Source organism: Rana temporaria, chromosome 11 (genome assembly GCF_905171775.1).
Source record: "Rana temporaria chromosome 11, aRanTem1.1, whole genome shotgun sequence".
Classification (NCBI taxonomy): Eukaryota; Metazoa; Chordata; class Amphibia; order Anura; family Ranidae; genus Rana; species Rana temporaria.
Window position 1 is genome coordinate 43,412,751 of NC_053499.1, and position 21,966 is coordinate 43,434,716.

A 21,966-nucleotide genomic window follows, 5' to 3' on the forward strand; every position below is an offset into this window, starting at 1 on the left:
TCTCCTGCTATGCAAATTGAATGCAGGGAAATGCGCATTCAATACGCATAGGTTTGAACCTGGCCTGAAAGTGCACTTGGAAGTGCAGTCGCGGTAAATCTGAGGGGTAGATCTGAAATGAGGGGAAGCTCTGCCGATTTTATTATCCAATCATGTGCAAGCTAAAATGCTGTATTTTATTTTCCTTGCATGTCCCCCTCGGATCTACAGCGACTGCACTTCCACTTTGCACTTGTAATTTGTACTTGTACTGCAAAGTGGATTTGCCTTTTGTAAATAACCCCCTTGGTGTTTTAAGGCTCGATTCACACCTATGCATGTTGCTTTTGAGCGTTTTTGCAGTGCTTGCTGCGTTTTTTGACGTGCGTTTTTACCGCGATTTTACAGCGATTTGCGTTTTTGTTTTTTAGCCAGTAATTTTAATCTTTTTACATTTCCTTTAACAACCAGCTATAAACAGTTTAAAAAAAACGCAAAATCGCGGCAAAATCGCGGCACTTGCGTTTTGGATGCAGGTCCATTGAATTCTATTGCATGTAAAACGCTGCTTTTTGCAGGGAAAAAAGTCCCTGACCCTTTCCAAAAGCGCAGAGGCACAAAAAAGCATTGATGTGAACATGTTCCATAGGAAACCATGTTATAAAAATTCCCTGCATTTCTGCAAAATGCATCAAAAAAAGCATTAGTGTGAATGGAGCCTAAATGCACACCATCACTTTATGTGATGAAAAAAAACGACATTTTCTGTGAGGTAAAAAATGACCATTTTGAAACTTCAATTTTCAAAGACGAAGTTGCCTACACACCATCGTTTTTCTCACAATGTTCTAGCAAAGCGAGGTTACGTTCCACCACGTTTTTCCATTGAAGCTCGCTTCATAACTAGCTTCTGGGCATGCGCGGGTGTAAAAACGTCTTTTTAAACGACGTTTTTTGCTACACACGGTCAATTTCTGTGAAGTAAAAAACAACGTTTTGAAAAACGACACATAAAATTGAAGCATGCTTCAATTTTTTTTGGTCGTTTTTTACAAGACATAAAACGTCGTTTTCCCCCACACACGGTCAATTAAAGTGACATTTTTAAAAACGTCGGTTTTTTTCATCACATAAAGTGATGGTGTGTACGCGGCATTAGTGCATGTTCCTTTAAAAATTTGCATTTTAGCATGTGTGAAAAAAAACAAACAAAAAAAGGCTATGGGAGGGAAAAGGTTAACCCACAAAGACAAGTTTTGGGGGGAAAAAAAAGTTCCATGTGTTTATATGACAGCTTGTCTATTGCAGTGGTCTAACAGTTGGGTTCTCTTTTGGGTTAAGGTGTTGAAGGCTTGCTGTGGTGTTTTCAATGAGGGGCTGACCCTAATAGAGAGAGAGGGAGGAAGATTCCTTGCTGACAGTGAGAGGGGGACGTAACATTCTTGTATAGGAGAAAAAAAAAGAAGGGTGTGAGGAGTGAAAGAAAGCAGCAGAATGCAGGTCAGGGAGATGAGAGAACACTGGCGGGCTTGGGAGGAAAGAGCGCTTGTAGAGAGATGTGTGGAGACAAGGTGTAGGAGTAGGTGGGACTGACATATACAGGTGTGAAAGAGTCTACAAGAAGTAGGAAGTGAACGTCAGGCATTCTCCTATAGAACACAGCAGTGTATACCCAGACAGGGAGACTAGGAAGGGACAGAGACGCTGAGGGACAGGAGCATTAGGTCAGAGAGGCGTGGTATAGAGATAAAGGCAGGGACAGGTAGGAGCACTTAGGTAATGGCAGGGTGGGGCGTAGGAGCAGGCTAGGAGAGCAGCCCAGTGACAGGAACAGTCTGCTGCATACAAATAACGCCTTGTAGGCTTAGGAGCAGCTAAGGAAGCAGAGCCAAGGCAGGCCCACTCCGAGATAGGACAAGGATTTAGTCTGGGGGACGAGCGCAAAGGTGAACGTTCCGTTGGGAATATATAATCTGCACAGTGTGGGAGATTGAACTTCCACCCTCAAGGCTTTGAAAATGCAAGACGCTCACTTCCTTATGTCGGCCCTGCAGCCAAACCTCCAGATCACCTCGCTGGCGCTTCCTACCGACTCGCAAATGGACCGCAAGATGCGCGAAGAGAACCAAGAGCTGCGCAACGCCCGCGTGCAGGAACAGGTCCGGGCCAGGATGATGCAAAAGGGGTCTTCGTCATCAAAGGCCGGCTCCGTATATGGAGGTAAGAGAGATCCAAATGTCTCATTGATTGTCAACCTAATCTTGAAACTGCTTATAGGACTTCTAAGATTATAAATGTACTATGCTGTTGTTCCAGAGCACTGGCATGGATAGGGTTAAGGAAGCATGGCTGTTACACTTGTTAGCCTAACTATAGGCTATCAAAGTCTAACACGCCCTCCCCCTTCAAGCTCTGAAAACAGTGGTCGTTAGCCCGTCTGTAAGGGGGAAGGTCAACCCATTCATTGCCCTGTTGGGTTTGCTTCATTGATCCTATCTAGTTTCCCGTCTCAATTATCCACTGTTCCTGATTTCCTTTTTGGTTGTGCCAGAACAAACATTATTTGACAGTTCTTGCACATATAGGGCTAGATTCAGCAATGAATTACGCCGGCGTATCTATAGATACGCCGCGTAAATTCAAAGCTGCGCCGGCGTATCTTTTTTTTCTGTATTCAGAAAGCAAGATACGCCGACATTAGCCTAAGATGCGACTGGCGTAAGTCTCTTACACCGTCGTATCTTAGGGTGCATATTTACGCTGGCCGCTAGGTGGCGCTTCCGTCGTTTTCGGCGTAGAATATGCAAATGACCTAGATACGCCGATTCACAAATTTACATACGCCCAGCGCTATTTTTTTACGTCGTTGACGTTAGGCTTTTTCGGCGTAAGGTTACTCCTGCTATTAGGTGGCGCACGCAATGTTAAGTATGGCCGTCGTTCCCGCGTCGAAATTTTAATTTTTTTACGTCGTTTGCGTAAGTCGTTCGCGAATAGGGCTGGATGTAATTCACGTCGAAACCAATACGTCCTTGCGGCGTACTTTGGAGCAATGCACACTGTGATATGTACACGTACGGCGCATGCGCCATTCGTAAAAAACGTCAATCACGTCGGGTCACCAAGAATTAACATAAAACACGCCCCCTCATCCACATTTGAATTACGCGCGCTTACGCCGGCCCCATTTATGGTACGCCGCCGTAACTTAGAAGGCAAGTGCTTTGTGAATACAGCACTTGCCTCTCTAACTTACGGCGGCGTAGCGTAAATACGATACGCTGCGCCGCCGTAACTATGCGCTCCCCTACCTGAATCTAGCTCATAGCCTATCCCCTCCGCCCCCTTCTTTTTATACCACTTTGCTGATCTAAGCTGAAGAAAAGCCAAGCTTCTGGCCACAGCGGCCAATCATGGTTTCTGAGAAAACCTCTGGTTGCTACGGGTAACGGATCCACTTTTGCAACATTTTGGAAATGTTGGCTTCTAGCCTAGAATGTTGGGGTTGTGTATGTGTTAATCACAGGGCTTTGCACACATTGAAGATCAATCAGTTGATTCATCCTGTAAAATATAACATGACTTGGCTCTCCTGTCCTGATTCATCCTATAATTAAGTTCTGTTTGCAAACAAATTCTTGTTGTAACTAATAAAAACCGGGAACTGGGATTTTTCTCCATTTGTCACCCTACCCTGCCCCGATTCTTGAGCTGCTAGTACGTTTTATTGCATTCCTTCTCACTTTAGTGTTTTAGGACTGGTCTTGTTAAAGCCTCTTAACATGGTAATTAAGTGTTCTTTACCTAAGTGCTTTGTAAAGGGAGGTATGCACTAATCTTGACAGACCAGCAGAGTGATTGTCATATCAATTGCTTTATAAGGACCCATTGTGGAATATGAAATAATTATTCACACAGCGGCACTTAGTAACATACCTGTCATGCAAATGATGCAACCCCACCCTGGAACAGCCTTCAACATCTCTGGACCCCTGAGGGTGCTGCCATTCATACGTGCCTCTTGTGATTTCATTTACTCCACAGTCCCCATCTGGCATTTTACATTTGGCTGCTACTGAACACGTTACCTGATGATTTCATATGAGAAGATAAAAAAGATATTCCTAGGCTGGGTTCACATATGTGTGACCACTGCCCGCGGTTTCTAGACTGGGGTCCGGTGCGTTTCTGTGCACTGGTTCGGGCGCAGTTCAGATCCAAATTTTTTTGCCTGAATTCGCACATGAGCTGAACCCAAAAACGCACAGGTCCCTCTTGGGATCTGCACTGCGGCCGCCCCATACATATGTGGCATCCGGTACATACATACCGGCCCAGACATACCGGCATCCCGTAAAACCGCATTCCAATTTACACATATGTGAACCCGGCCTTATCCTTCACAAATGTTTAATAAAAAGTGTAACTACAGAATTTTCTATTATGCTTTTCGGTTTATGGTTGTATGTTTTTCTGTTTAGGGCTCCTTTACATGGGCAATTTGGGCTGTACGTCACCAAGATTAATCGCTTCTCTGCAGCAGGTAGTGCAAGTGTTTGCGATCAGCCATGGACAGCAGCCTGTACAAATCGACGACCAATCGGGACTGTTCACATGTAACTGGAAATCCTAGTGGTTACATGCGATTAGACACAGATGAGCGGCACTGGAAACAAATTGTCTACATATAGGGCTGTTCATCTGTTCCTAATCACAAGTAACCATTTAGATGTATGCAAACAGCCATGGGCACCTGTCATTGACTGGCATAGGCTTCTGGGCATACCCACTTTAGAGAAATGCTGATTCTTGGTGGCCTATAGCCCAATTTAGCCGTTTACATGAGCCCTAAAAGTGAACATATAGCTAAAACTTTTTTTAGTTTTGGGTACAGTAGAATGGGTTCAAACCCATCATGTGTTAGGGTTTTATTTTTTTATTTTTTTACTGTTTGTGTACCATTGTGGAAAGCTCATTTCCTGTCCCAGAGGCACAACAGGAAGTTGATGGAAATCTTTCAAGTGACATGAGTTCCCCCTTTAAAAGCTGGTCATACTTGGATCAGTCCTTCTTCTTTTTTTTTTTTTTTTATTTCCTCCGTTTAGCCAATGCAAATATCTGAACCGATTCCCTCATTCATACATTGGAGGTGAGTGGGGGAATCCTCCCCACTGTGTCATTGTATTCTGAGAATGGGGCTCCCTGCCATCAGACTACATTAAACAGCGCTGCAGCCAAGTGCTCATTGAATGGGAATTTTCCAGCGGGTACATTTATGATAAGTCGATCAATAGATTTCTCATGAACCTAAACAGCTGTAGATGGATTGAAATTTGGGGGGGGGGGGGTACTGCTGAACCGGCTGAAGTCCGATCCATGTATGGCCATATTGGGAAGAGTTTCCGTTGCCTCTCGATCTGGAGACAAAATTTGCTAACGTTGTCACCAAGAAAGAAGAAAAGAGAAATCCATAATGGTCACCAATATCGATAGAGGGGTGAATTTTGATGATAGTGACAGACTGCAATACAAATCTGACAGAGGGTCCAACGTTTCCTACGCTATCCAAAAAAAATGAAATACTTTTTTTTTGTCTAGAGATACATTTTCAAGCTGCTATGTACTGCATGGTTTTACCACCCAGGAGCTACTTTCAATATGATTTTTTTTTTTATTTATTTTTTATTTACGTTTTGTGTTTTTGCAACTCCTTCAGGGAGACAAGAAATGTGGAGATCACTGACAGACACAGAAATCTATGTAAAATATTGTTTTGCTGTCTGCCCCACTGGGGACATTTCCCATTACTTCCTGTCCTCCTGACACCAAGTAAGGGACACAAAGGGCAAATCGTAACCTAAATTTGTAAACCACTAATCCGGGACGCCTACGTGTGAATGAAGCCTCCTTTCAACTCAAGGAGAAAGGAAGTGATAAGAAATGTCACCAAAGGGGACATACAACAACAAAACACTTTTGTTGCTGTCACTGTCCTAATGGAGATATTTCTGACACTATGACAGATGGTAAAGAAAATCTCTTCAAAGGGCCAGATATACAACCTTGCTATACAGACTAGAAAGGGGGTTAAAACCTATTTTAGATCCACAAGCACCAACATCCAGGCCTTTGGCACAGTATTCTGTGTGGCCCTTGGACCCCAGCAGACATTAGTGGGAGAAGCTGAGACACCCTGTACTTCCAAGTTGACATCTATTCTCATTATAGTATGTTTTTGTACCATTATTTTTATTTCTTTTTAACCTTTTGCATCACAGACTCCTTTAAAAACCTGATGAAAGCTATGGACCCCATCTCCAGAAATATTCACATAAACTAAACCTTGCGTGCAATGAATATATGTACTTTTATTGAAATTTGATTGCCTCATACATGTGACATACACAAAGTTTGCATTAAATAAACATTAACAAAAAACCTTGCTCCTTTTTCATGTAAAAAGTAATGACCACTCATTACAGAAATTAAATACAATCATCTTCTTTACAACCCCTTTAAGCATTCCTCATCACCCTTACATGTCACATGCCCAGAAGATTGCCTGGCCAATAATGGAGCACAGTGCGTGCCCGGCCACAAAACTGCAAGCTGTCACGGCCGGGTGCCCACAGTTGCTGTGACGGCGCCACAGAGAGGAGCGAGGTTCCGGGTGCCCGTATCGCTGGTCCATGAGACAGGCAAGTGTCCAGTGACCAGCTTTTTATAGCTGCTGACTTTTACTAAACATAAAAACAGGTGGAACTCCACTTTAATTCTGCTCAAATCTTCTACTAGTACTGCTAGACAATGAGAATTAGCATTTGCTATTATGGAGTGGCACAAGATGGCGGTTGTGCATAGAACGATGATACAAATTTTAAATGGTATACCTGGGACAACCGTAAATCAGGAGATGCAGTCAGTGCTATTAGCAGTGGCAAGGTGTCCATTTTCTTTTAGGCTGGGTTCACACTACTACACTACTTTCATCCTACTTTGCTCTGCTACATCGGTCCTACATTTATCCTACATTGGTCCTACATCCATCCTACTTTCATGAACAGGATACTACTTTGGTCCGACTTCAATGATATTCAATGGGCCTGAAGTAGGATCAATGTAGGACCAAAAGTAGTACAGGGAGCATTTTCAAAGTCAGACCGACTTGTGTAGGACGCTACAAGACGCTCCCATAGGGAAACATTGAACACAGAGCAAAGTAGGATGAAAGTAGTGTAGTAGTGTGAACCCAGCCTTAATGGGAAACTATTGATTGGGACCAGGGAGATGGCTGTACAGGGTTTTTATTTTGTTTAACCTGACCCTTATGGACCCCCTGATTCCCATCCATGGCCCACAGGTTAGGAATCACCAATTTTAGGTTGAGGCTGTTCACAATGTATTACAAAAAATTTAGAAATTAGAGTCCACTATATTCACTGTCAGGCTTGGGATTGCTAGAAACAAGTTGAATGCAGTGTCCCTAATTGCAGGTCTGGAGTCCTTTTTAATGAATATTTACTACACCTGCCCTACAGATCTAGAGCTCTTTGGATATTTACTACATTGCATTTGTATGAGCTCCCATTGTTTTCAAAGATTCCCCTCTGGGTGCCCTGGTTTCCTCTCTCAATTCAAGAAACTACAGCAAGATTGATTGGTTTCTACCCAAATTTTTTCTTAAATTCTTGTGACTGTCGTAGGCATATTCGTGTGTTCCTCTGATGCAAACAATGATCTGACCGGTCTGGGTACACAAGGGAGCCCTGCATGATAAATTGAAGGTTTTATTGAAATTTGATGAATGCATAAATAAGCTTGGTAATATGGAATCTCCCATGTAATTCTACCTGCAGGCAAGGTGCACTGCTCACTGTAATAGTAGGTGATGTTTATGGGCAGGGAAATTGGTGAAAGATATTTGCTTAGCACCACGTGATGCAAGAATTTTACAACTGCGTGTAAAGTTCATAGTCTAAGTTCTTTATGTCAGCAGGAAGACTGAGCCCATGGTTCTGATATTTATATGAGTAGAAGGTGATTGCTGCCTGCCAGCTGTTGGAGGCGATTGGTTCATTCAGAGAAATGCTGGTACCTGTAGCTGGCATATGACATTTTAAATAAATGCCCACTAAAAGTGGAACTCAAGCCAGGGCTCTTTTTTAGTTTTGGATTTATTGGGTGAACATTACAACCACTGTCAAGTTCTTAATGCTGTTTGTGTCTCCAGTGAGATTTTCCTTCACTTTCTGTCTTAAAGCCTCCACCTAAAAAAAAAAAAAAAATTATATATATATATATATATATATATATATATATATATATATATATATATATATATATATATATATATATATATATATATATATATATATATATATATATATATATATATATATATATATATATATATATATATATATATATATATATATATATATATATATAGCCAGCAGCTACAAATACTGCAGCTGCTGACTTGTAATAAATGAACACTCACCTGTCCAGGGTGCCCACGATGTCTGCAGCCGAAGCCAAGCAATCGCTCGGCTCTCGGCTGACCCCGCCGCCATCCTCGGCGAGGGAGTCAGGAAGTGAAGCATTGCGGCTTCACTTACGCTTCCCTACTGCGCATGCACAAGTCGCACTGCGCGTCCCCGCTGTCTCCTGGGACCTGTGTGTTTCCCAGAAGACAGCAGGGGGATGGGAAGTGACCTAGACCCCCGCAGATTCTCCGGGGGTTTATGCCCAGAAGTCTATGCCCCCTGAAATGTGCCAAATGTGATACCAGGGGAGGGGGGGTTCCGAAAAGCGGAGGTTCCATTTTTGTGTGGACCTCCGCTTCAAGGCCCGTACACACGATCGGATTATCCGATGGGAATTGTGTGATGGCAGGCTGTTGTCGGATAATCCGACCGTTTTGTATGCTCCATCGGACAATTGTTGTCGGATTTTCCTCCAAAAAATGTGGGAAAGCATGCTTTTAAAATTGTCCGCTAACAATTGTGTGTTTTCGGATTATCCGATCGTGTGTACCCAAGTCCATCGGACAAAACGCCAAAGTACAAACACGCATGATCAAAAGCGATGCTAACCATAACACAACCATTAGCAGAAGTTGTCCAAAGGGTGTCGCTAAAGAGCTGAAAAACCACACAGTTTCTTGTTTGTTGGCTGACAATTCTTTGCCTATTTGTATGCAATACAAGTTCCTGGCCAACGCCCTTCGGACAGAAGTCCTCTGCTTTGTCCGCGGAAAATCCGATCATGTGTACCAGGCTTTAGGCTGGATTCACACCTATGCATTTTTAGTGCTTTTTGCATTTTGCAGATTTGCACTACAGAACGTGTTTCATAGAAAACCATGATAAATGGACTGTAGTTCAAATCTGCAAAAAGCACCAAAACTGCATAGGTGTGAATCCAGCCTTCGAGACAAATGGGGAAGTGAGGAGAAATTGCACAATCAACGTTGTCGCCAGAAAATATATAAATATTCATTAAAGGACTCAAGACCTGCAATTAGACCCCATTGGAATATTTCCACTCCACTTCTGATGCCATGACAATTGTAACATCTTGGATTTCCCCACTTTCTTTTATCACTAGGACAAATGGTGATATAACCTTCCCTGTAAATAAACCTAAAGCAATAAAAACTTGGATGGGGAGGTGGCAAGCTGGGCCACGGTGTGGGCGAGTTTTCCAAATGGCGTGTCAGATCTTTGAAGGCATTTCTCAAGTGCAAAAGGATTCTATTCAGCCCTCATAGTAACTTTGTAGAAGAAAGGAGCACCCAAGATATCAAGATAATGTTGATGGTCCAGAAGAAGTTTATTCATCACCATAATCCTTTTAAAAACATTCAGCGCGTTTTAATGTTCTTTAGCTACCTACATGGATTTTTAAACTTGCGCGCGGCCCCCATGAATACAAACTACTGTTTTCAGTGCTCCCTAAAGCCCAAATGGTGTCAGATTTGGCTTTGGTGTTGGTAATCAGGTAAAATATTTAATAAACACTCCTACTCTGGCCACCACTAACAGCCAGTGATGGGTTGCTCATCCTACATCTACCTGTCAGTTGAAAAGTGCTTGTCTAATGTCGCGTACACACGATCATTTTCCGGCATGAAAAAAAACACGTTTTTCATCATGGAAAAAAAACGACGATGATGAACAAACTGCGGCGACGTACAACACGTACGACGTCACTCTAAAGGGGAAGTTCTATTCGCCTTTGGCCTGCTTTTAGCTGATTCCTTGTTAGTAAAAGACGATTCGCGCTTTTTTGTCTGTTTTGTCTGATGAATGTGCTTACTCCATTATGAATGGTAGTTTTACCTGAACGAGCGTTCCCGTCACATAACTTGCTTCTGGGCGTGCGAGGGTTTGAAAAGTCGTTTTTGCCCACACACGATCATTTTTAACAACACGAAAAACGACATTTTAAAAAATGACATTAAAAAATGCAGCATGCTCGAATTTTTTTTTTTTCGTTTTTCAGAAGCCGAAAAACGATGTGAAGCAAACGCACGATCATTTTAAATGACGTGTTTAAAAACGTTGTTTTTTTTCATGCCGAAAAATGATCGTGTGTGTACGCGGCATCAGCCCCCGTTCACACCTAGGCGTATATACGCCTGTAGTGCGACGCCGCAGCCGCCCCTGAGACGCTGGAGGGATGATTTCACATTGCCCTCTATGGAGATGGTTCACACCTCCACGCCGAACGCCGTACGCCGTACGCCTAAAAACAAGTCCCGGACCTTTTTTTTCCGGCGGCTTTCGGCGTTCGGCATAGGAGATGTGAACCATCTCCATAGAGGGGGTGAAGGCTGCATTCACAATCGCAGCGTTTTGTCACCGCAAATCGCGGTACAAAACGCTGCAATTTGTCGCCGCAATTCGCGGGACAAAACGCCGCGATTTTGTACGCCAAGGTGTGAATGCAGCCTAAGGGTGGGAAATTTTTTGTTACTGAACGGTCAGATTTCCCTATGTATGGCCATCTTTAGAATAATTTCACACATATGCTGCAAGTAATTCCTATTGACCTTGTCAAAGAGATGAAGCCAAGTATTACAGACCTGTAACGATGGGAAAACTATATTAAAGTAGAGCTCTAGCCAAAATGTCCTGAAAAGCAATTTTCAGACAGACTAATAACAGTTCATAATGCTTCCCTACTCTAAAAACTATGAGGATAAAAAAAAAGAAAAAAATACTGATTCCTCAGTTCACGAAAGCTTCACCAAAATTTTACTTTGGTTCACGTACACAAGCTGCAGCCATCTTCCCTGCTCCGACACGTTCCTGTTGAGAAAAGCGGTGTAAGATGAGAGTCTTAAGAGAACCAGTCCACTCATATAGGGGTTTATGTCCCCTGACTACCATGAGGGTGGGTTCACTTGATTGGGAATCATGGGAAAACAGTTCATATGAATTTTACAACTTTATCATGCCCTCAGGTGATTTCATGGATGCCCAGTGTTTGTATGTATGTGTGTGTGTGTGTGTGTGTGTGTGTGTGTATATATATATACAGAATCTTACAAGAATTAGTACACCCCTCACATTTTTGTAATTATTTTATTTTATCTTTTCATGTGACAACACCGACGAAATTACACTTTGCTACAATGTAAAGTAGTGAGTGTACATCTTGTGCAAATGTGCTGTCCCCTCAAAAATAACTCAACACACAGCCAATAATGTCTAAACTGCTGGATTTTTAATTGGACTATGAAATTATTGTAAAAGATTATTCCTTTATTTTTTTCAAAACGCGTAGAAAGAGGTAAAAGAACCATTTGTTTTAGGTAGACTATGCATATAGACGCTACTCTCTGTACACAACACCCTCTAGATAGGAGCTCAGGGCTCGTTGATGTCTACAGTCCCTGTTGCTGCACTTTATGACTGCAGCTTTCATTCAATTCTTTGTATACTTTGCCAAGTTAAATCTAAAATATGTCACAATGACATAAGAAATGTTAAAAAATAAAAGGTGAATACTAATATTTATAAAGACCATCCTACAATGTTGATGCAGGGAGTTACACGGCTGTCTTTGGTGATCAGGAAGGAGTTTTTTCCTGTTGGGAGTCATATTGGACCATATACACAGATTTAGGGCCAGATTCACATAGAATTGCGGCGGCGTAACGTATCGCATTTACGTTACGCCGCTGCAAGTTTTACGGGCAAGTGCTTGATTCACAAAGCACTTGCCTGTAAACTTGCGGCAGGGTAGCGTAAATCCGTCCGGCGCAAGCCCGCCTAATTCAAATGGGACATGTATCATTTAAATTAGGCGCGTTCCCACGCCGAGCGTACTGCGCATGCTCCGTTTTGAAATTTCCCGCCGTGCTTTGCGCGAAATGACGTCGCATCAACGTAATTTTTTTGAACGGCGACGTGCGTTACGTCCTTTCCTATTCACGGACGACTTATGCAAAAAAAAAAACGACGCTGCAAATTTGAAAGTACGCCGGAGTATCAGCAGATACTCCGGCGTACTTCTTCTGAGAATCTGGTCCTTAGTTTTTTTGCCTTCCTTTGTATGTATCAACTATAGGCTTGGGGTTCAATATTTAAAGCGGTGGTTCACCCTCCTTAACATCATTATAGCATTACATTCGGCATAGTAGCGTGAGCTACAGTATGTCGGTCTTACATTTTTTATCCCCGTACTCACTGTGCTATTGCACATTGAAGATTCCGACTCCCGCGGGGAATGGGCGTGCCTATGGAGAGGGAGGATGATTGACGGCCGGCTCTGGCACGTCACGCTCCCCGAAGACAGCCGGAGTAGGTCTCGGCTCTTCACAGCGCCTGCACACAGGCTATGCGCAGGCGCCGTGAAGAGCCAAGCCTATTTCGGCTATTTCCGGAGAAGCGTGACGTGCCAGGGCCGGCCGTCAATCACCTTCTCTCACCATAGGAACGCCCATTCCCCGGAATCTTCAATGTGGGATAGCACAGTGAGTACGGGGATAAAAAATGTAAGACCGGCATACTGTAGCTCGCGCTACGATGCCGAATGTAATGCTAGAATAAAAATTTTTTTTTTTTTTTTTTTAATAGGGTGAACCCCCGCTTTAACTTGATGGGCATGTGTCCTTTTTCAAATGAATCCAAGTATGTAACTATAAATAAGATTACAAACTTCTTCTGTGGGTCCAAAGTCAAGCTAAAAATTGCCTTTCAGTTCATGCAATGTATTTAATTAAAAAGAAAAAAAAACACACACACACCAGGAAATATTCAGCACAGATATTTATCAAAATACACAATAAATATAAAATGCCAGTTGGATACTATAAGGACAATGCACAACTCCTCGTTAACGTATATGAAATGTAATCAGTTCAGCAGAACATTCAACAATAAAGGAGTCCATAAGAAGTGTGTGTTTGTTTTTTGTTTTTTTATTAAAAATGACTTCCAAGTCAGGATTAAAAATTACTTGCAAGTAATTTTTTATTTAAATTTTTTATGGGTGATGTCATACATAGCTCCCCCCCCTCCCCCATGTAACATATACCCAAAGATATCTTTAGCAACTTAGTAATTTGCCTGATGCCCTCAGATATCGTAATGTCATTACCTTTAGTGAGGTGGCATTAGCTCTAAGGAAGAAGTAGAACTAAAACCAAAACTCCCCCCCCCCCCCCACATTTTGGAAGAAGTAAGGTAGAGCTAACTACACAGAGCATCCCCTTGCTACAGAGTGAGTAAGGGACAAAAGTATTTAAAGGCAAATAAACAAGGTATAAGGCTCTGTTAGTTGACTACGGCTGACAGAACATTATTCTAATCATCAACAATGGAACTGGGCAAGCAAAGGGTGAAGTTGTCATACTGGATATTTACACATCTCAAGAATGGCATTTTTTCCATCTGTTGATCAACTTCAGTACAACCTGCCTGTCGATGTGTGTGTGTGTGTGTGTTTGTTTTTTTTTTCATGCAATCAATGCCAGCAGAAGTCATCATTGTATTCTAAGGTCAGGGAAACCTGTTGGAATAGAAAAGTGCAGCAGAAGGGATTCCCTCATCAACACGGTCAGCAATTTTCTTTCCTTCTACTGCTCCATTTGGCCATCTGAAGCAGGAAAAACACACTTGCCAGTACTGGCTGCTCAAACAGCTGATTGCACTGTCACGTGGGCCGGGGTTGGTCCTTGCTCTGTGCAAGACCGACTAGAGCAATATGTAGTATGCTTGGGTTTCTTCTACTAGGTTCCATGGGCAAGCAGAGAGAAAAAGTAGTGATGGTACCTTTTTGGGCTCTCCACCTGTTGGCCTTTCCCTGGCAACCACACAGTCACTTTAATAAAAAAAAAAAAAGTTAAGCTTTAGTGTGAGTGAGCAGTGCTTCACAGTTCAGACCTTCAACACACCCCTTAGGCAGGGATGGACTGGCCATTGGGGCTACAGGGAGTTTCCCGGTGGGCCGATGGCTCAGTGGGCCGGCATCGGTGACAGCGGACTGCCGCCCCCCTCCGCTCCTGTCTCTCCCTCCCCACAGCACTCACCTGGGGGGAACAAAGAAGCAGGGGGAGGACCAGAGGAGCAGGGGGGGTGACAGAGGAGCATGGGGGGAGGGGACAGACAGCTGACTCAACAGCTATGGCCTGGGAGTTTCTCATTTCTGCCTAATCTTGTCCCATAAGGGGGGCACCGAACTGATTCTTTGCCCCGGGTGAAATAATGTCTAGCTTCCCCACTGGTACTGCCTATAAGAGTACCAGTACCAAGCCGTTCTATTCTAATAAAGTAGAACGTCTAATGGCTAGTGAAGGGGGCTTGGGTGGCTGGGGGGGTGCGGGAGTTGTCCGGCCGCCATTGGGAGAGACCTGTCAAAGTGGGCCAGCCTGGATGAAGTCCAGGGCCAAATTTCTGTCCCAGTCCAGCCCTGCCCTTAGGTGAACACTCACCAGAGCCTCATGGACCACATTATGATGGGCTTTCCCCTTATTGTAGCACCCCATGTGTGTCCCATCCTCCCAGTATTCTCAAACTAACTCAGACTCCCAACAGCTCATGAATTGTGATCACTGAATAGACGTTTAAGGGAAATCATATATTATATGCATTAAGTTTATTTAAAGGTTTGAAAGAACACCTTTCAATTGCCTAGTCTCCTAAATGGGTCAGCTAACGAGATTTCTGGCAGGATCAACAGGTATTTTATTTTTGCAAAAGAACAAATGGCGTTCATATGTAGCGGACCAAAAGGAAGTTATAAGAAGTTTGTCGGGTTTTATATGAGACATTATAAATGTACTTTAAATTGTCAGGAATACTGAGAGCGAAAGATTTGTAATAGATGGGTGGACCAAGAAATAAGGTATCGGTATTGGTAGGACAGGATCTTTACGAGTGAAAATAAAGACCATTCTGATGCAAGCTATATAATTGAGAGGACTTGTATGGGGAGGGGCAACTTATTACGCCTCTGTTAATCTGTCTTTTCCTTCCTTCATTTGTGGGTTGTACAGCAAGTCCTTTTTGGCATAGAAATGGTTATAACTTCCCCCACCTATTCCCTTCCTACTCATACTAATAAACAGGTCTATACACATAGCATCCGAAATTCAACACCCAGGCGACAGGCATGTACACTCCCTTCTCCCTCCGCCCTTCCATGCCCCTCCTTATTACACACAGGTGACACAGCAGCAGAGGACACAGCATTCACCCCTCCCCGACCAGACAGAGGACAGTCACCAGCAATAAGGAGCACATCATTCCGCAGGAATGTTCCAATGCGTGCATGTATAGTGGGTCTGTGCTGCAATATCCAAAAGGAGGAACATGATAAAACCTGCCAAAAACACGTTGCGTCACTTTCTACAAAACCTGAAACATAGAGAAACGCAGTCAAAGAACAAGGGACCACCAACTGCTCTCATCATGGACAGCCTAGATCAGTGGTGGTCAACTTTCTTGATATGGGGGGCCTCAAGTGCAGCCCTCGACATCAAAGGCCCACACAAAAAATGGGTCAGAGAGGGGGTTATGCCTAAAAGGTCATTTCAGTTGCTTGTTTCTTTATGGTCCTCCCTCCCTTCATCCAGCATGCGCATTCATCATGCAGTGCATGTCGGATGCCCCCAATTCGTATGCCTGTTTGTCACTGTTTTTCAACATTTTATTTATATTTATCCTTTTTGGATTTATTGCAACATTAAAATCACAAAATGGTCATCATGCATGCTGAATATAGGTTATGTATGTGTGTGTGTGTGTGTTTTATATAAAATATTATTATTATTATTATTATTATTATTATTATTATTATTATTAATAAAAAATAAAAAAGTATATCAATTAAGCCATGCTAAAGTCTCCTCTCGAGGAATAGCGATGTGCTTGAAAAACTACCTCAACATTCTTTAGGGGCTTTCACAGCTTGATAAACCATGTCTATTGTTACATGATCACAGTTGGACAAACACAAGAATATCTTGATGCAAAATGGGTAATTGCGTATCCGTGACCACTTTAACATTTGTCACGAGGGATCTGATCTGATAGTGCAAGAAAATATCTAGTCATTGCTGAGACTTGGTGACAATTTTGACCATCTTATGTCTGCAGATAAGAAAGGTATTCCCTGGGGAATAGTGGATTTGGCTAATGAGAGAACCTGCTTGGATTTTTTTTTAATTTTTTAATTTTTTTTTTCCTGCCCCCCTCAATGCTAACAGCATCTGACTATGCACCTTTTGCCTGCTGGGCAGCATACAGTACATCAGATCACTTAGCTGAACCTCATGTGTATGGTTACTAATAAGATATTTGTTGGTGCTGTCTCCTACACCAAACTATAGTTATGTCCGATACATGCACAAAAGTTATTGTGCATATCATATCTCATATCAATTTGCGGTGAGCGCTGATTGGGAGCTGATTAGCAGACATTTTTCGGTCAAGCCCCTCGACAAGCCAGCCGAATGGCCATCATCTGTCAGACCGACTCCAGTGCACGTTGCCAAATGTTGCCCGACATTCAGCCCATGTGTACTAGGCTTAAAGTGTTAATAAACCCAGTAATATGAAAATAGTTCATCTGCCCCCACAGCTTATAAATATTTTGACATTAAATTATTGCCACTATATACCCTTTTTTTGGCTGATCTGTATACCATGGTCAGTGATAAACTGCACAGTTCCTCCAGTGCTGAGAGTTCAGGTAGAAGATTTCCACTGCAGCCTGTATACATACCCACATTTGTGATGCCAATATCATGTGACCTGGCTATCTCTGAGAACAAGTAAATGATCTCTCCAGCATAAAAGACACAACTGAGCATGTGCAGATTGGCAACCCTGCCTGTGTTTGCTGGCCTTCCCCAGATAGACAGTGCAGGAGGGAAGGATCTGTGAATGCAGGATAAAACTGCCTTTTTACACAATGCAGAGGATTACGGCCTTAAGTTCCAAAGTTAGAATAACAAACCTGCTATGCTGCATATACAGACAGATTTTATTAAGGCCGGCCAAACACAGTACAAATTTCTTTCCTGCAACCAGACCGTGTTGATGGGGTGAATCCTTCCTGCCTAGCCACTGTATTCTCCTGGCGTGGGAAGCCGTCCCCACCAAGAGAAGGCCCATGATTATTGCTAGTGGCTATATCTGCCGCTAGCAACAATCGCAAGTAAAATTCCAGCAGGCTTATCGCTCAACTTGGCAAATTCAGCCTGCCCATACATGGTCCAAATCTCAGCAGCCAAGATTTGGACCATGCCACGATTCAAACTATGTATGTATTTTTTGTAGTAGGAGCCTGTAGCCTGAGTACTGTCAGTGTATCTACTTGTCTGTACATTCCGTATGGGTAAGCCGATACTTCGACAGGAAGACTTCATGAACTACCACAGCGCTTCACAGCACCATGGTAGTTCATTGAAAACTACAAGCCGACAGCCGCTGAGGGTGTCGGGGTTTGTAATTCATTCAGACACAGAGCTGTGAATGACGTCTGAATGACAGGCTGTTTTTAAACCGTGGCAGCTAATACGGGAACTTCTTTCCGTACTGATGCCACAGGAAGGGGGAGATTGGGCAGTGCCTGCAGCACTGGGAACATGTTGCATGTTCCACCCTAAAATCGGGTGGAACATGTAACATGTTCCCAACGGTGAACTTATTCTTTTTTTTTTTTTTTTTCCTTTTATCCTTTTTTAATACACCAGTCAAAAAATATATATTTATTTTTTTGACAAATACTGAAAAATCGTTGGTGCATTTGATCTGGCCATCATCAAATTTTTGCTCTCAATCTGTTAGCGACTCTAAACGCAAACTTGCTGTGATCCAGCTTCCTGTTTGAGGGTGGCTACATGTGTTCTCCATGTTCCTGCTGTATGTAGGAATATAGACACCCTCTCTTGCTCTCTGGCTCCCAAGATGGACTGGGGACTATGGGCATTGTAGTGTGCGTTTGACTACAACTGAAAATGATATAATAGTCGCGCTACAAATATGATTAGAATAAAGTAATATGATTGATGAATTTATACTAATAATAAAGGAATTCACCTTATATTAATGTACAAATAAAACCAAATTAAATACCAAAAAAGTGATGTATGGGTGTTTCAAAAACATCTACTAGTGAAAATAATGTTCATATATATTTTTTAGCACTGCTAAAAAATCAATCGTACACGGGGTCACGTGGGGACGTCGATACGGTTCGTAGCACGTCACCACGTGACCCCGGAAGCACGGGTGTACGATTGATTTTTTTTTTTTAGCTGTGCCGGCTATTTTTAATGCTATTTTTTTGACTGTATCGTTTTTGTGTGCACTTACCAATAAATGATCTAGTGCTTTTTTTTAAAGGATAATGCACTATTGTTGCCTTTATTTTTTATATTAAATCCCCTATCGCTTACGGATCTGCCTATTTCTGCCCACTTTGGAGAGAGTGTTGCCTTCATGCTTCCACTGGCCCCTGAGCCGATGGAGATGAGTTTTGTAGGAGATGCCCAGCGATCTTAAACCTTGCAGAGGTATATCTGCTAAGCCTGTATGACCTTGCCACCTAAGGTCCAACGAATCTGGTAAGGGTTCCCCCCTTTCTTTTACGTGTGGTGCACGAGGAGGAATCTATTGCGGTGGTGGTGGACAGCTGTCTGATCCCCTGCACTCTTCACTCCCCATCCTATTTTTCCTGCGGGACTGGAATTCCATCATCTGGTTGTGGACATTGCGAATTGCGTTTCTTCCATATGTGGTGTTGTTTATTCACTGACATTACGGATGTCTGATTAGTATATGAACATTATTTTCACAAGTAGATGTTTTTGAAACACCCATACATCACTTTTTTGGTATTTAATTTGGTTTTATTTGTACATTAATATAAGGTGAATTACTTTATTATTAGTATAAATTCATCAATCATATTACTTTATTCTAATCATATTTGTAGCTCGACTATTATATAATTTTCACACTGTTCAAATGATTATCACATGTTTTTTGTGTCGCAGCTTCTTCTATTCAATTTAATCTATTTTCATTCACATACCATTAGCGCAGTTTTACACCCCCCCTTCTTTTATGACCACAACTGTGCTCTTTCCAAATGGAAGTGGGGGGGGGGGGTTGGGAGCTCTTGGAGCATGTTACATGAAGACGGTAAGAATGCATTTCATGAAAAATAAATTACATGGCCATTGGGTAGTGGATTCATATAGGTTATTTTTGGAGAATAAGGATTCAGTTTATTATAACTTTTATTAAATTCTGGGATTCTATTCAAGTTGCAGGTCTGGGCAACATTTTTAAACCGGTTTATTTTGTTCTTGGCACATCCACATTACAAAATGATGGATTTTCCCAAAATGAAACCCACAATTCCATGGAATTTAATTTGTTGGAGGAATAGTTATTACATCTTTTTCCTTTCCTGAAGGTGATCAACTTGACCCCAGTAACCATTAGAAAATTTGAACAAATTCTCCAAAAACAATTTTCCATTTAAGTTCTGTTATATGACCAGCCTTAACAGGGTGGGGGTGAAGGCACCACAAAATGAGTGAAAGCTCAGAGGGAAAACCTTGGGTCATAGCAACACACAGGACACAAAGCGCAATAAGACTGAACTCTGAGATGAGTAAATATTCTCTTCCTCTAATCTTGGTGTGCTTTGTATTTCCTCTGGATACATGCAGTAATCCAGTGTGAAACCTCCTCCGTGCAGGAGAGCCCTGTAATAAAGACCAGTCAATGCTACTCTCTCTCTTCTTGTGTAGGGTGACTGGTCTGGTCTCCGCCCTTTTAATAGTTTCCTGCAGGCAGCCTGTATTGGGTGGAGCCTACTTGGCCCCTCCCACAGCTCAGGCCGCGTACAGCGCATGGTGGTGCTGTCACCACCACTTTTTACAAGGCAGGGCCGAGCCGCCCTATAGGCTCACTATGCAAGCCGCTTAGGGCCCCGCAAAGCAGCGGAGGGCCCCCCAAATTACTAGAGGCCCGCCTGTTGAGAAGTCATTTTCAGACCCTCGCCCCACTTCTCAACTCGCTGGCTGCATGGGAGAAGAGGTAAGAAGTCAGCACCAACCCCCCCCCCCCGCTTCTCAACTTTAATGTAACATGTAGTTTAGCTTAGGGCCCCAGGGAGGTCAGGATCTGCACTGTTACAAGGTTATATCTGATCTCCTTTACCATGTACCCAAAGTATGTAATATGAGCACATGGCTAAACCATCTATTCAACTAATATCAATTACCCTGTCCCCTTGTACTACATGGGTGATGGTGGATCTAAAGAAACTGGTTGTAGGGTGTATGGCCACCCTAAAGCTAGCCAACCGTGGTTCAAAGTTTGTCAGGCACTGGCTGAATTTTGGTTCATGTATGGCCATTTTCATTTGAGAGGAGTTGATCTAATGAGAAGACTCCTCCCGAATGGGACTATTGGAAAATGTTATGTTCAGCCAGCACATGCAACCAATTGGCTGCAGCTCTGATCAGTGTATTTTGGCAGCTGAGGAGTCCTGCTGTCAGAATACAACAGTGCAGGGGGGGGGGGGATTCGTCATCCACCTTGAATGTGTCGATAGGGGAACCAGTTCCCTTCCCACCCACCACCACCCACTTTTTTTTTTTTTTTTTTTTGATCAGCCAACTGGCTGATTAAAAACAATCGATCTATAGCTAGCAGTAGATAATAAAATGCAATAAAAGGAAAGGGGAGGCAGTTAGAATCTTGTCTACTCAACCACCAATGGTGGAATTGCCTAGAAACAGCATGCTTTAAGGAGGGGGAGATATTGAAGCCACTAAATAACAATCGACTCATAAATTCACCCACTTTTTTCGCAATAGAAAATAAGTTAATATGCAGCCCAGGGCCTGAAAACCTATTGTACTTGCTAACCCCACAGTTTGCAGTGATAAAATGGTATGCACCTATTGCCTAATGGAACTAATGGTTTATCCTCGTCTGCTATTCAATGCTCAGGATAGAGAGTAAATGCACACGTTTTTTCCCTGGGTGGGTTGGAGGGACAGGTGGCACCCATGTGTATATTTATATAGTACCATTATAAAATACAACCCCCCCAAATTCAATGTCAGTTTCTTGGAAGGCCTAGCTGCAACTAAACTGTAGCATTCTTCCTTTTATTCCTGCTGAATCAATCAAAAATGTTCAACTGACTTTTGTTGGAGCCTTTAGAAAAAGGCAGTTAAGCAATGTCTGCATCCAATCATATGCAGTCACTGTTCAGGTATTCAGCAGACACGGGTCCCTTTTGTTGTTAAGATTTCATTTGTCTCTTAACAAGAAACCGTTGCATGTACAGCTCAGGAAAGGAAAATGATGCCATAGAGACACCAGGAACACATGGGCACAACTACTAGCGTCCAGTAGGTATAGAGGATTAATAATTGGGGTACAGGCATAAAAACCTTTAAAGACAAGGGCCTGGATTCACATACCTTGGCGCATAGTTATG

The 21,966-nt window shown here is 42.7% G+C and overlaps 1 protein-coding gene across 3 annotated transcripts in view; it reads left to right on the plus strand.

The window, feature by feature from the left end:
* Positions 1-21,966, plus strand: part of PKP3 (plakophilin 3) — a 157,190-nt gene that overhangs the window by 55,496 nt on the left and 79,728 nt on the right. The window contains exon 2 of one of the 3 annotated variants that reach the window (XM_040328447.1): positions 2,034-2,199. The exons of 1 other annotated variant lie outside the window; for it this stretch is intronic. In XM_040328447.1, the coding sequence (XP_040184381.1) occupies positions 2,034-2,199 (166 nt within the window). Of the gene's footprint in view, positions 1-1,176; positions 2,200-21,966 lie in introns of those variants that run through there. One more of the 3 variants, XM_040328446.1, reaches the window with a different exon arrangement.